At 40.9% G+C, this 12,870-nt stretch overlaps 1 protein-coding gene across 1 annotated transcript in view; it reads left to right on the top strand.

Annotated features, from left to right (window-relative positions):
- itsn2b (intersectin 2b) overlaps positions 1-9,262 on the top strand; it is a 35,833-nt gene extending 26,571 nt beyond the window's left edge. The window contains exons 28-40 of the mRNA XM_083997587.1: positions 2,853-2,974; positions 3,106-3,212; positions 3,328-3,511; positions 3,755-3,853; positions 4,015-4,098; positions 4,230-4,313; positions 4,473-4,535; positions 4,730-4,879; positions 5,243-5,361; positions 5,470-5,552; positions 5,665-5,748; positions 6,118-6,291; positions 7,065-9,262. Of these exons, the coding sequence (XP_083853713.1) occupies positions 2,853-2,974; positions 3,106-3,212; positions 3,328-3,511; positions 3,755-3,853; positions 4,015-4,098; positions 4,230-4,313; positions 4,473-4,535; positions 4,730-4,879; positions 5,243-5,361; positions 5,470-5,552; positions 5,665-5,748; positions 6,118-6,291; positions 7,065-7,213 (1,502 nt within the window). The 3' untranslated portion in view covers positions 7,214-9,262. The remainder of the gene's footprint in view (positions 1-2,852; positions 2,975-3,105; positions 3,213-3,327; positions 3,512-3,754; positions 3,854-4,014; positions 4,099-4,229; positions 4,314-4,472; positions 4,536-4,729; positions 4,880-5,242; positions 5,362-5,469; positions 5,553-5,664; positions 5,749-6,117; positions 6,292-7,064) is intronic.
- The last annotated feature ends 3,608 nt before the right edge of the window (positions 9,263-12,870 follow it).

The raw sequence follows: 12,870 nt of genomic DNA, 5'->3' as shown, positions 1-12,870 counted from the left end.
CTTTCTACCCATTATTTCCCCTTTTTGTTTAAAGGGATAGTTCAACATTTTGGCAAATTGGCCCATTGCCATAATCCCTATAGGCATGGCAGTAGGTTCATTACCTTTAATTGTCGGTGCAAGCTATTTTTAGAACGGCAGAGCAGAGCCGCAAGCTGCTCAGAGCTACGCTACGGAGGCTAATAGGATTTCTTGGTTTCCCTCATCAAACTCATCAAATACACAATCCAACAACTCCAAAACGCTCTGGTGGACAAGTTGTGACCTGCACATTCACCACACTATGAGATAATAACAGAATGTTACGAGACGGAGTTGTTTTCGGGGCAAATGCAGAGACTGCTTGCCGAAAAACTGCTCCCGACGGTAACACGCATCAGCCGTTTTGCATGAATTTACCTCGAAAACAACTCCGTCTCGTAACGTTCTGTTATTATCTCATAGCTCATATGCTCCGCCGTTCTAAAAACAGCTTGCACCGGCAATTAAAGGTAACGAACCTACTGCTATGACTATAGGGATTATGGCAATGGGGCAATTTGCCAAAATGTTGAACTATCCCTTTAAAGCCTTATTTTCATTCTTACTCTCCCCTTTATCTCAGGAGTTCAGCTCACACAGAGCCCACTATTTATCTCGGAGATTAGGCGAAGTTCAGACACGTCACACAAGCTTTACTGTCACTTCCTCAGCCTTTTTGTCTGCACTAGTAACTACAAACATTGTACTAACCCTCAAGCCTGTGGGTCGTTTTAGAAAGAGTGGACGGTCCAATGCCAGGCTGGGTTCATGCTTAACACACCTGCACTTGTCTTTAAAACTGCTTTAAAAAAAAGTTTTACCTTCTATATTTATTATATTGATACTTTGAAAAGGGAATAAAATAGGAAACAATCAGTTATTTTGCTCAGGACTGAGTTGGAAACTTGAGGTTGGAGCCTTTTGCTTTTTAATTCTTACCCTCTGCTTTCACCTCACGTGAACTTTCTCACCTTTAACTGATTTGCAGTGGGCTTTTGATTTCAAGCCTATGAAAACCTTTAGTTTGACTTGGCATAGACACAGAATGACACAAACGCACACATCTCTATATGTGAAAGCCATAAGTAGGTCGGCTGTGTTCACCAACAGGAGGAAAAAGAAGTAGTTTCGATGTGAGATGAAGCGACTCTTCACCATATGGCGAACTGTTTCAAAGCCATCGACAAACATTAAGCTTTGCCTCCAGGGCTGACGATACAAACTGCTGCTGCTCCTCATATTAACTAAATGCTGTTTTGCTGCTGCTCCGATGGGTTTTTGTTTGTACGTCTGTGTGTATATATAATGAAAAAAAAAATCAATACTGTCAAGATTGTGGATACACTGTCCTCAGGCCAACAAGTGAAACACTAATCTATGCAAGCTTCACGTGGGGCGCTGTGACTCCTGAGCCCACTTCAGTGAAAACTTAGGGAGGAAATGACAAGTGTTTGTTTGCAGTTTGACGAAATTGCTGCTAATGCACTTGTCACTGTTTTAATTCAAGTGAATCGCTGCAGGATGATTGTGTGAACCATAAAGGTGCATAGCAGCAAGGGCTTGATGATATCTCTATAGTATATATATAGAGAGAGAGGGGTCCAAAAGAGACCTCTTGAATTGGGACGGTGGTCTCCGACTTCAGGACGCCGCTGTAGGTAAAAACATTTGTGTTACGAGATAGTGGAATTATTTTTGAAGATGTGGTTGATATATTTTTTCTGATTGTGCAAAAAATAAAAATTGGTTTGGGATCACACAAGTGTTTTATTATTGTGCGGTGACATATCTTTTGACAGCAGTGTGTGTGTGTGTGTGTGTGTGTGCACGTGCGTGAGTTATATTCTGTGTTTATATTGTCAACACATTGAATGCGATAAAGATGAACAGATATGCAGGAACAACCTTTTCTCAGCCAGATGCAGCTTTTTTTTCCTACTCCTTCTACTCCCATTTTTCTCTAGCAGCCGTATCTCATCTGCGTAACTCTCTCCTAATGATTTCTTCTCAGACACTGTTTCTCTCCTCCTTTTGTTTGGTTTTCAGAGTTATAATAACTACTGTATATTGCGACCATGACTGTGCTGGTGTTGCGTATCTGCCCTGGACACAAATGTTTGGGTTTGTTTTGTAGCAGAAACCAGTGAGTTTCGTCCACTCTTGAGCATGCGCCACCACGTAGGTGACGAGGAAGAAAGAATCCCACTTTTCTGTTTTGGTACAAACAGATTTGGTCTCGGAGAGGTTTTAGTCTGACGCTAGAGATAACGGCACAGACGGAGAAAGAGACGGACGAGGCAGGAGAGACAGAGACAGATGGACAACTAAAACACTCACTGAGACAGAACCAATCCTAGCGATGACTTCACAGAGCAGGTTTCACTTTTTAAATCTTTGGGATGAGACAGACGATGAGGGTGAAGAAAGAGAGGAAATAGGAAGGGAAGGGAACCAGTGTGTTTGTATAGGACACTCACAACGGGCTAATGGACACCCTGTGTCAGGTAAGTGTGTGTGTTTGATGTGTTTCTGTTTGTGTGTGTGTGTGTTGTGTTGATCTAGAGTTTCATATTTTTCTTTCTTCCTCTTCCTCTTTGTGGTCTCCTTTTTGAAATCTTCAGCAATGTGCACATACACACAACAACAATGTGCAGCAGCTTCTGTTTTTTTTTTTTTGTTGCTTTACTCCCCAGAACCTCCAGCAGGAGGCAGCAAATGCAGAGCTGAAGTGATGCTGTGATAAAAAAAAGCAGTGTGTATTAATTGTTATACAGTAAGTTTGTCGTTATGATTGATACAAGCCGGCCCCGTGTGTCCTTTGTCTGGTGCAGGGTGTGCAGACCTGAACAGTCTGGACTCTATGAGCCCCCAAGAGAAGAAGAGACAGGGTTACATCCACGAGCTGATCCAGACTGAGGAGAGATATGTGGACGACTTGAACATAGTGCTGGAGGTAACAGACTCACACACACTCACCCTGCTGAATCACTCGTGTCACAAAGTAGCAAAGCAGTTCGAGTGAGATGTGTCAGATCATCTTTACATCCTCCTCCTCCTCACATACCCGTCATTTTCTTTTTGCAGGTTTTCCAGAAACCGATGTCAGAGTCGGGTCGTGTGAGTGAAGGAGAGATGTCGCTGATCTTTGTCAACTGGAGGGAGCTGCTGGCCTGCAACACTAAATTCCTCAAGTAAATATCAGAATAACATCAGACAGAGGTTAAAGGGCGTACAAGTGCAGCTATAACGGAGCTGTTTGTGTTCATACATAGACATTTCATTGTGTGTCTGTGTGTGTGTTTGCAGGGCGCTCCGTGTTCGTAAGAAGACGGGCGGGGAGAACATGCCGGTGCCGATGATCGGAGATATCCTGGCAGCAGAGCTCTCCCACATGCAGCCGTACATCCGCTTCTGCTCCTGCCAGATCAACGGGGCCGCGCTGCTCCAGACCCGCACCGACAACGAGCAGGACTTCAAGGATTTCCTCAAGGTGTTTTACAATTGATAAAATCTCAGTCTACATACAGTATGTATTTTTACTTTTAAACCAAATCTTGTTTCTTTCTGTTGTTCTTTTACATCTGTAGTTGCTCATTTATTATTTTATACTTTGTTGTTTTGATTTGTTGAGAAGTGTAACTTTCTGCTTCTCTGAAACTTAAATGTCCCTCGTCATAAAAGTGGAAGCCAGGCTCTTACTGCGTTTGTTAATATTGTCTTTCACTCCCATCAGAAAATCGCCACAGACTACAGATGTAAGGGCATGCCGCTGTCCAGCTTCCTGCTGAAGCCCATGCAGAGGATCACACGCTACCCGCTGCACATCAAAAACGTAGGCATCATGCTGTGATTAAACTCCTCATTAAGTGGTTTGAATACTGACCTTCCTGTGTGTGATGAGCAAAAAATAACAATGTTTAGCCCCTTTTTCTTTTGCGTTTTGGTTGTGGTCAATTTTGTCCGTGTATTTGCATTCATGTCTGTGTGTTTCAGATCCTGGAGTGCACCGCGGAGGGCCACGCTGACCGAGGGCCGCTGAAAGAAGCTCTGGAGAGGGCGGAGGAACTCTGTCAACAGGTTAATTTCTCCACTGAACTATTTACTTGTTACTTTGATTGAATTGTTTTTGTCTATAATCTGGTTGAAAAGCAACTTTTTTCTTTTTACTTAACTGATGTTTCTGTTCCTGCACATTTAATTAAAACCAGGTTAACGAGGGCGTGAGAGAGAAGGAAAACTCTGACCGACTGGAGTGGATCCAGAATCACGTACAGTGTGATGGCGCTGCAGAGGTAACGAGCTCAGTTTACTCAAAATTCACCATGACTCGAGGTATTTAGACATGGAATCAATAAATCCAACCTTTACCAGCTGCCATACGTTGACAGAGGGTCAGAAACAACCATTTTAAATCTTGAAAACATCCTTATAACTTGTACTTTTCTCCACAGAACTTGGTCTTTAACTCTCTAACCAACTGTTTAGGCCCCAGGAAATTGCTCCACTTTGGGAAGGTGAGTAACACAATCAATAATCAATCACTAAAGGGTAAAAAAAAAAAAAAAAAAAGGAAAGGAAGAACATTTATTAATCTGTTATTGTAATCATATTGTAAGTATGGATGAAATGTTTGTTTGAAGGCACAAAAGCCCCAGAAAATATTAGCAAAAAAAATCTGAAATGTTTGTTTGCTCATCTTTTCTTCCAGATGTACAAGGCAAAGAGCAACAAGGAGCTGTGGGCTTTCCTCTTTAACGACTTCCTGCTCCTGACTCATGCATCTAAACAGTTCACCTCCTCTGGCCCCGACAAGCTGTTCAGCAACAAGAACAACGTTCAGCTCAAGATGTACAAACCAGTAAGAGACAAACACACACTGTGACGACATGGCAGCAGGAGAATTCATAGTTTATCACTACATACTTTATTAAAAGGTGCATTTTCCCTATAATTTTAGGTTAGGTTAGGTTTGGTTAGGTTAGGTAAGCTTTATTGATCCTGCATGAGGAAACTGTTTTACCACCAGGTCAAATGCACCAGATGCACAACAAACACAGCAACGCCAATGAAACATGATCTAAAAGTAGGACATTGTTGAAAAAGAGATGGAAATGATTCAATACCACAAAAGCATGATGAAAAAAGTGAATAAATCCTGAATGAATAGGCTATGCAGCAGTGCCTGACAGTGTGTTGTTGTTGTTTTTGTTGTTTTCTGCAGCCTGTGCTGTTGAATGAAGTTCTGGTGAAGCTGCCAGATCCTTCCAGTGATGAACCCACCTTCCACATCTCCCACATCGACAGAGTTTACATCCTGAGAACCGACAACATCAATGAACGGTACTGACACACACCTGCCTACACACACACACACATATGTACACAGACAGATTGTTGGCCTCTGTACTTACTCTGTGTGTGTGTGTCTGTCTGTGTGTGTGTTTTCAGGACGGCGTGGGTTCAGAAGATCAAGGCTGCGTCTGAAGAATTTATCGAGAGAGAGAAGAAAAAAAGGGAAAAGGCCTATCAAGGTCTGTTGTGGCGCTCTCACGGCGGCGCTGAAGCCTACACGCCTGATTATGTCTTATTAATTAATGATTAAGATTCATGTGTGTGTGTGTGTGTTTGTGTGTGTGTTTGCAGCTCGATCCGTGAAGGCGAGTGGAATCGGCCGACTCCTGGTCACCATCTTAGAAGCCACTGAGCTCAAGGCGGCAAAACCCAACGGTGAGCTTGAATACTCTGATGGTGCAGGATGTTTCTACGGTTCAGTGGACTTAAAAAAACACGCCATGAATTTTAACGGCTGTGTTCTGAGTCCAGCTTTTAAATCCTGCTTCATGGAAACCTACTGAACCTTTCAGTCGGGAGCCTTTAAGCTGCTGCTGCTTCCATCGTTACCTAGTGTTTCTTTTCTTTTTATGCTGCTCACACTTGATTCATTTTTTCTTCTTTTTTATAATTCCTCCTCTTTACTGCTGCTCTTGTCTCATCTCTCTCTTCCTCTTTCCTGTTTTCCTAATTTCTACTCCTCTCTCCTCTCTTTTTCTCCACTCCTTCTCCCTCTCACCTGTCTCCCCTCCCTCCCTCCGCCAGGTAAAAGCAACCCTTACTGTGAAGTGACCATGGGAGCTCAGATCTTCACGTCCAGGACGCTCAACGACACCCTGAACCCCAAGTGGAACTTCAACTGTCAGTTTCACATCAGAGACCTCTACCAGGACGTCCTCTGCATCGCCATCTGCGAGAGAGACCAGTTCGCACCTGATGGTCAGTTACCTGTCCAGTCTGTTTCTCACACTCTCTCTGTAATTGTTTTTATCTATTTATGCGCCGTTCATGGGTGGCAGCAATTTCTAAATCTATCTATCTATCTATCTATCTATCTATCTATCTATCTATCTATCTATCTATCTATCTATCTATCTATCTATCTATCTATATTAGTTGTCAGAAGTAGGGATGTCACGATTATTTGTTTTCACTATTAATCGTAGTATTAAACGCCTCAATTAATTAATCGTAAAGATTCCTAAATACCGTCACTTCCCAAAAAAGATAATGTCAGAACCATATCTGCAGATGTGCGCCAAAATAAAGGTAAATGGTCATATACTGGTCCATTTAATTAAAGTAGCATTGAATTGGTAGGAATTTAAATGTTAGCATGTCATTTGTATTTTTTTAAAAAACAACAAAACAAAACAAAAAACGATTAAAATAAACGCAAACATTTGGTATTGATGACGCTTCCCCTGGGGGGTTGATAATTGGTCATATATTAATAGTATAATAATAGATACTTGAAATATTTTGTGTAAACAATTAGTAATGTAATTATATTTTGACTATATTCGATTTTACACATTCATAGTGTTGTGAAATTAATTAATGCATAATAATTGTGATAATCGTAATACCGTGATTATTTCTCTGACAATAATCGTAACAAGAAAATGTATAATCGTGACATCCCTAGTCAGAAGAATAACCACCAGTAAGGTCTGAGATTTGATATTTAAAAATGTCGTCTCTTGTTTCAGACTTCCTGGGCCGGACAGAGGTTCCCGTAGCGACCATAAAGAAGGAGTTGGAGAACAAGGGACCAGTGACGCGACGTCTGCTGCTGCATGAGGTTCCCACGGGGGAGGTGTGGGTCCGCCTCGACCTGCAGCTCTTCGGTGGCAAATAGAAAAACCTGCATCTTCCACAGAGAGACATCCACATAAAGGGGAAAACTAACCAAATAAAGAGAAGCTGCTTTTCGACACATGAACAAACTCGGGACGGTTTCAACCACACAGGATAAAGATAAATGTCATATCGAGCTACACGCATCTGATCGATGTGTTTCGCACATCAAGCCTTAATATTGTAATGTTAACCAGCACTAATAATACCTCTTCTTATGTCCTCTGGATCCTCCACAAGGGACCAGAGGGATTTTTCTTTTCTCTCACCTCATGATGACACCAGATGCAAAGGGAAGCTAGTTTCAGAGCAGGAGTTTGCACCTGGACCATATTTACACTCTGAGGGAGTAGACAGACGAACTACAGCGTGACTCGTCCTCGGCTTTAATCATTTATAACCTTCAGAGGAAGTCAGAACTATCACTAGAGCAATAAAACCACAGATGTAAAGCTTCTCTGCCCTCACCTAGAAACTCTCACTCAGCTCTGCGTCTCAGTCGGTTTTCAAGCGATCAAGTCTCCGGCACACACACACTTTGCCAAGTAGATAAAGTAACCAAGTGTTTTCTCTTAACTTCCAAGATACACGTTTATGTTGAAGATGAAGATCTGAGAACGTTGTGACCGTCGACGGTTTGGAAAAAGAGCGGCTGTTTGGAAAAGACCTGAGGTTGTTGCGACGAGCAGCTCTGATCTGGAGTCATTTTAACTGGAAGATCTCAGGACGTCCGTGTTGTTCGGGGGGTTGAGTCACTGTAGCTGAACTGAACGATCATTTTTGTTTTATCTGGTGTGTGTCTGTGTATTTGTGTTTGTGTGTGCGCTCTTGAGATGCTGCAACTTTGGGAGTTGACTTCTAACTTCTGGCCTTAATGCAACTCGTCTTTTTCCTCCTGTAAAATCTAAAGTCAGAGACATACGTAGTCGTCCTTTGGGTCAGCAGCGTCTCTGTCTTTGCTCTTTCCTAAAAGCCAAGGCCAAGTAGTTTCTCCAGGTGTGGACAAAATACGACGGGGTATAAAAAGCTGTATTGAACAGAATTTCCTTCTTCGAGTCTGCTCTTCCTGTCTCACTTTTCAGCGAAGAGGAGGTCGGTGTTTTGAGGCGACTCAGATCGGCAGGTTTGTCAGCAATAATAAAACAGTGTTTGCTCATTTCTACATGTTTGTCGTTACATTTTTACCTTGCAGTGTCATTCTCCAGTCGCCGCCTCATACACAGCAACACTGTCCGTCTCTGTTGCCTCAAAAACCTGCCCCCCCCCCCCTCCCTTTGTAAACATCTGCCATGAAAACTGTTACAAGGATATAATGGTGTGTAAAAGCTGTATATTTATGTTGTCGGTGGACTTTTTGGTGTATTCTACTTTTGTTTTTACTCTTTTTTTTTTGTCCTTCGCGTCCAGTTTCTTCTCTAACTCTGAGCGCCTGCTGGGGCTCTGAATATTAACGAAAACGTTGTCGTATTTATTTCTTAATTTAATGCGTGTGTGACTATCCAAAGGTTTGGAGCAGTTTTGCTTTGCTGTGTCATCTTGGATAATCAGTTGGTATCCACTGGGCTTGTTTTGAAGGTGTGCGACGGCAAATATTACAGATGCATCAGACACACTTTGTTACTGTTTTGAACAGCAATATAATCTCTTAGCGTCTTCTGCGATTGAGTTTTACTGTAAGTAGACTAGGTCTCTAGTCTTTTTCGCTAGGCCTGCTGTTTTGCGCTCTTGTATTCTATTAATTTGTCTTGTTCAATCAACAGATCTGTTTTTTAGTCTTCTATTAATTTAGATGTTTTATTTCGATTGTGGAAAATGTGCAAAGAGACTGGACTACCTTCATATCTGTGTAGGGGTGTTAACGTTTGTCTTTTGTTTAACTTTTTATTTTCTGCAGCCCTCTGCATCGACTGCTGCTGTGCTAAGTGTTTTTTTTTTTTTTCTCTCTCTTAACTCAAACTGCCTGTTCACAGCTCTGGAGTCTGTAACCTGCTGTTTGTACTCACTCTGGCCTCTACGTGGCACTCTGTGATTCAGGGTTTCTTAAGTCAAATTAAAGACATTAAAAGTGAGCAAAACTGTCAAATTATTGACTCTTGTCTGAAGAGAAGAGGCATTAACGCTGTCACACTGTGAGCACACGTCGTCCTGCTGCTGCATATACAGTCAGGACTGAAGAGTGGAGGACTTGAGATTTAGATTTCTTCTCAAGTATGTTTTTGTATGAAGTGAATATACCATAATCATCATACAGTTTAATCATTTTAAGCATACACTGCAAAAACTCAAAATCTTTCCAAGAATATTTGTCTTATTTCTTGTCAAAATGTCTCATTTCTAGTCAAAACTAATTCCTTTCCATTTAAAATAAGACTCATCACCTAAAAATTTACTTGTTTTTAGATCATTTTCATTTATTTCAAACTAATTTTCACTTGAAATAAGTAGAAAAATCTGCCAGTGAAAGCAAGTTTTTTGTGCTTGTAATAAGGAAGAAAAACTTGCTCCACTATCAGATTTTTCTACTTATTTCAAGTGAAAATATGCTTGAAAGAAGTAAAAAAGTGTCTAAAAACAAGCTACTTTTTGTGTATAACTATGTATGTATATGTATAAATATACATATTTTAGGTATAATGAGATTTGTTTCGACTAGAAATGACATTTTGACTAGACATAAGACAAATATTCTTGGTAAGATTTTGAGTTTTTGCAGTGTATTCAGCACAGAAATTACACAGTGGTTATTATGTATTATGTTCAGTACATATAGTATTGCAGATATTTAGTTAAATGTGTCATAAACCCAGATCCAACTTCAACGACATTAGACTTATTTCAAGATTTACCCAGTTTGAATTTTTGTGATTTTTGCTTTGTTCCTCACTGGTTTGTGTTTGGTGTCCTGCCACAGAGGCAGTGGAGTTCAGTGTGGGCTTGTCAGTGCGCACCAATAGACCTCATTAAGTCCTTCTTCACCCTCCACTGACTCCGGGTCCACAGGAGCAACAGTCATTACGTAACCACCACGCTGAGTGGCTGGCTGGGCGAGGGGCTGACGGCAACACACACACAGCTGGGTAACGGAGTCGGCAAAGTCAGCTGAACTCAACCTCCTGTGGCAGAGCGCCACAGAGGGAGTAATGGATTCAGTGCACCGGGGGCAGGGGGTGTAAATGATGATAACTGATGATAACTTATTCTTTTGCATGTGATTAAAAACGAATGTGGTGCAGATTTAGCTGAGCCACTATGGGCTTTCTCTCTCTCTCTCTCTCCCTCTCTGTCACTGTGGCAAAATGACCTCAGGTTTTGATTCTGCTCCACTTTAAATCACAGTTAAACTTCAACAATGCTGTGATGATTAGTGCAGTCAGTGAAAAAACATAGGCTACATACATTTTTCCATTTTGGACGCAAAAAAATCATAATATAATATTATATATTGGAGGTTTTAACTTGAAACAGTTGAAACTGGACATGTATAGCCTAATATAATGAAGGATTCATTTTGAAATGGCAACATCAAATGGGGAAACTCCACTTCAGCTGAACAATGATCACTCACTCACTCAGTCATGGACATTAGTAACTGTACAACCAGCTTTACTGCTGCAGTCCAGCTGAACCCCTCTCACGTAATTAACCCGCTGTTGACTACCTCTGTCAAAGTGAAGAGATGAGCAGCTCAAGACCAAAAACACAGTGAGCAGAGAGTGCAGTTACATTACATCAGCTGCACACAAACATTAACGTAATGTTGCTCCATAGTGTCAGTGTGTGAACAAGCAACTGCTTGCTACAAATTTCTCCACTGTAACTTAAATTTAGTGTTAATATTGTGTTGACCATTAGTGTCCTCTGCCCCCATTATGCCACTATTATTAAGTATTACAGTTTTTAAGGCTAATGTGAGTTTGAAGCATCATGAGACCAAAAGAAAACAAATAACTGAAGCCACCAGCTGAAATAAATGTTTCTCTTTTTACCTTATGGACAAAAACGTTGGTTAGTTTGTTTTACCCTTTTAATATTCTATGAAGTTTTATTTATAGTGGTCGCGTAAAAGTGAATTATAAATCGTATAGACTTTCTGCTCTAAATCTGAACATGCGTAGATCACGTGCAGAGGTAGAAGACAGAGATACAGAAAGATGAGGTGAATAGAGAAAAAGTGAGTGGGTGAAAGGAGATAAAGAAAAGTGCACTAAGACAGGAGAGGAGAGTACTTTAGAAGCAGGAGGAGAGAAAAAAAACAGAAGCAGGATAAACACATATGGAGACACAGAAAGAGTACAGAGAGCGAGAGAGTGACATGTGCATGGAGGATGAGTCTGAGAGGCCCTCGGTTCCTCTTGACTCAGTCATGGAAATGATTTGATTATCACCACATGAACAGTTGTCTTATGTAACACTCACACACACTTTCTCCCACACACACACACACATACACACACAAAACACACAAAGAAATAACTCACATATAATGAGGGGTCTGTGCTCTGGCCGAAAACCTCCTCTGATTAAAGGTGGCCTGTAGCAACAGAGAGACAACAGGGTAAAAGTATCCACGTCAGAGAAAACCTACAGACAGGTCGGTCCAGGCTCGCCATCTATAACGGGCACATGGAAAGTCAAAATATGAATAATCCTATACTCTTTATTTAGTAGTGTTAATACTCAGAATTTCAAAATTAAACACTTCTTTTGTCTCTTTTATTGGCGGTATGCCTCAAATTATAATTCACTCAGTGGTATTTAGGTCCTTATGCTACAATTTATCACAAAACTACTGACTTGTATATTATAGGGGACGTTGTAGTTATTTTTTGTGATCAAATATTTATTGGTCATTTTCAAATTAATAGAGGCATCGATACAATTAATCAGCGTCCATCAGAGCAGGGTACATATTGTAACAGAGCTGTATCTGCCCCATCCCTAAACCCCCAGCCCACGTAGTGTGGATAAGACAGAGTAGAGCAGGATCAATGTAAAGATGTACGCAAACCAATAACAACATCGACAGAACAGTAATAATGATAAAAGCCAACTCAACATACAGTAGATGAATAATTAAATGGACTCATCTCACTCACTCATATCCCATTCTCCCACCCCCCAGGAATCCCATCTGGACATATATAATCGTGAGTAAACAGAATTATACTATTTCCCTCCACCACCTAAGATGATATCCACAGGAATAGACTAAATAAAACATATATAATTTATATATTTGACAACACAAAAGAGGTCTACATATAAATGTAGCCCATATACAGTAATGCTGAAAGTGAGTGGGGGACATTGTAGCCGAGTTATGAACACACAGTGAGTTTGGTTTTCCAGCCAGAAGCTAAACTGCTTAAGTAAACGACAAATTGATGGTGTGTATTTAACAATTCAGTTAAAACATTTTATTTGTCCCCAAGGGACAATTTAAAAGGCATAAGGAGCAGCATAAATAGACAAACACAACATAAAAACAACATAAAAACATCCGTGAAGAAGCAGGTTTGTTGATCAGTGGCCACTTATGGACAAAGGGAGTATAAACAATAGAGGAACTAACAGACAATTGGACTTTTCACCGTCTTACTGGTTCATCATGACAATAAATCTGAATGAATGATACTTTTGTGCGCATGGTTTCTGTAA

This window comes from Trachurus trachurus (genome assembly GCF_905171665.1).
Source record: "Trachurus trachurus genome assembly, chromosome: 3".
Lineage (NCBI taxonomy): Eukaryota > Metazoa > Chordata > Actinopteri > Carangiformes > Carangidae > Trachurus > Trachurus trachurus.
This window is presented reverse-complemented; position numbering and strand designations above follow the sequence as displayed.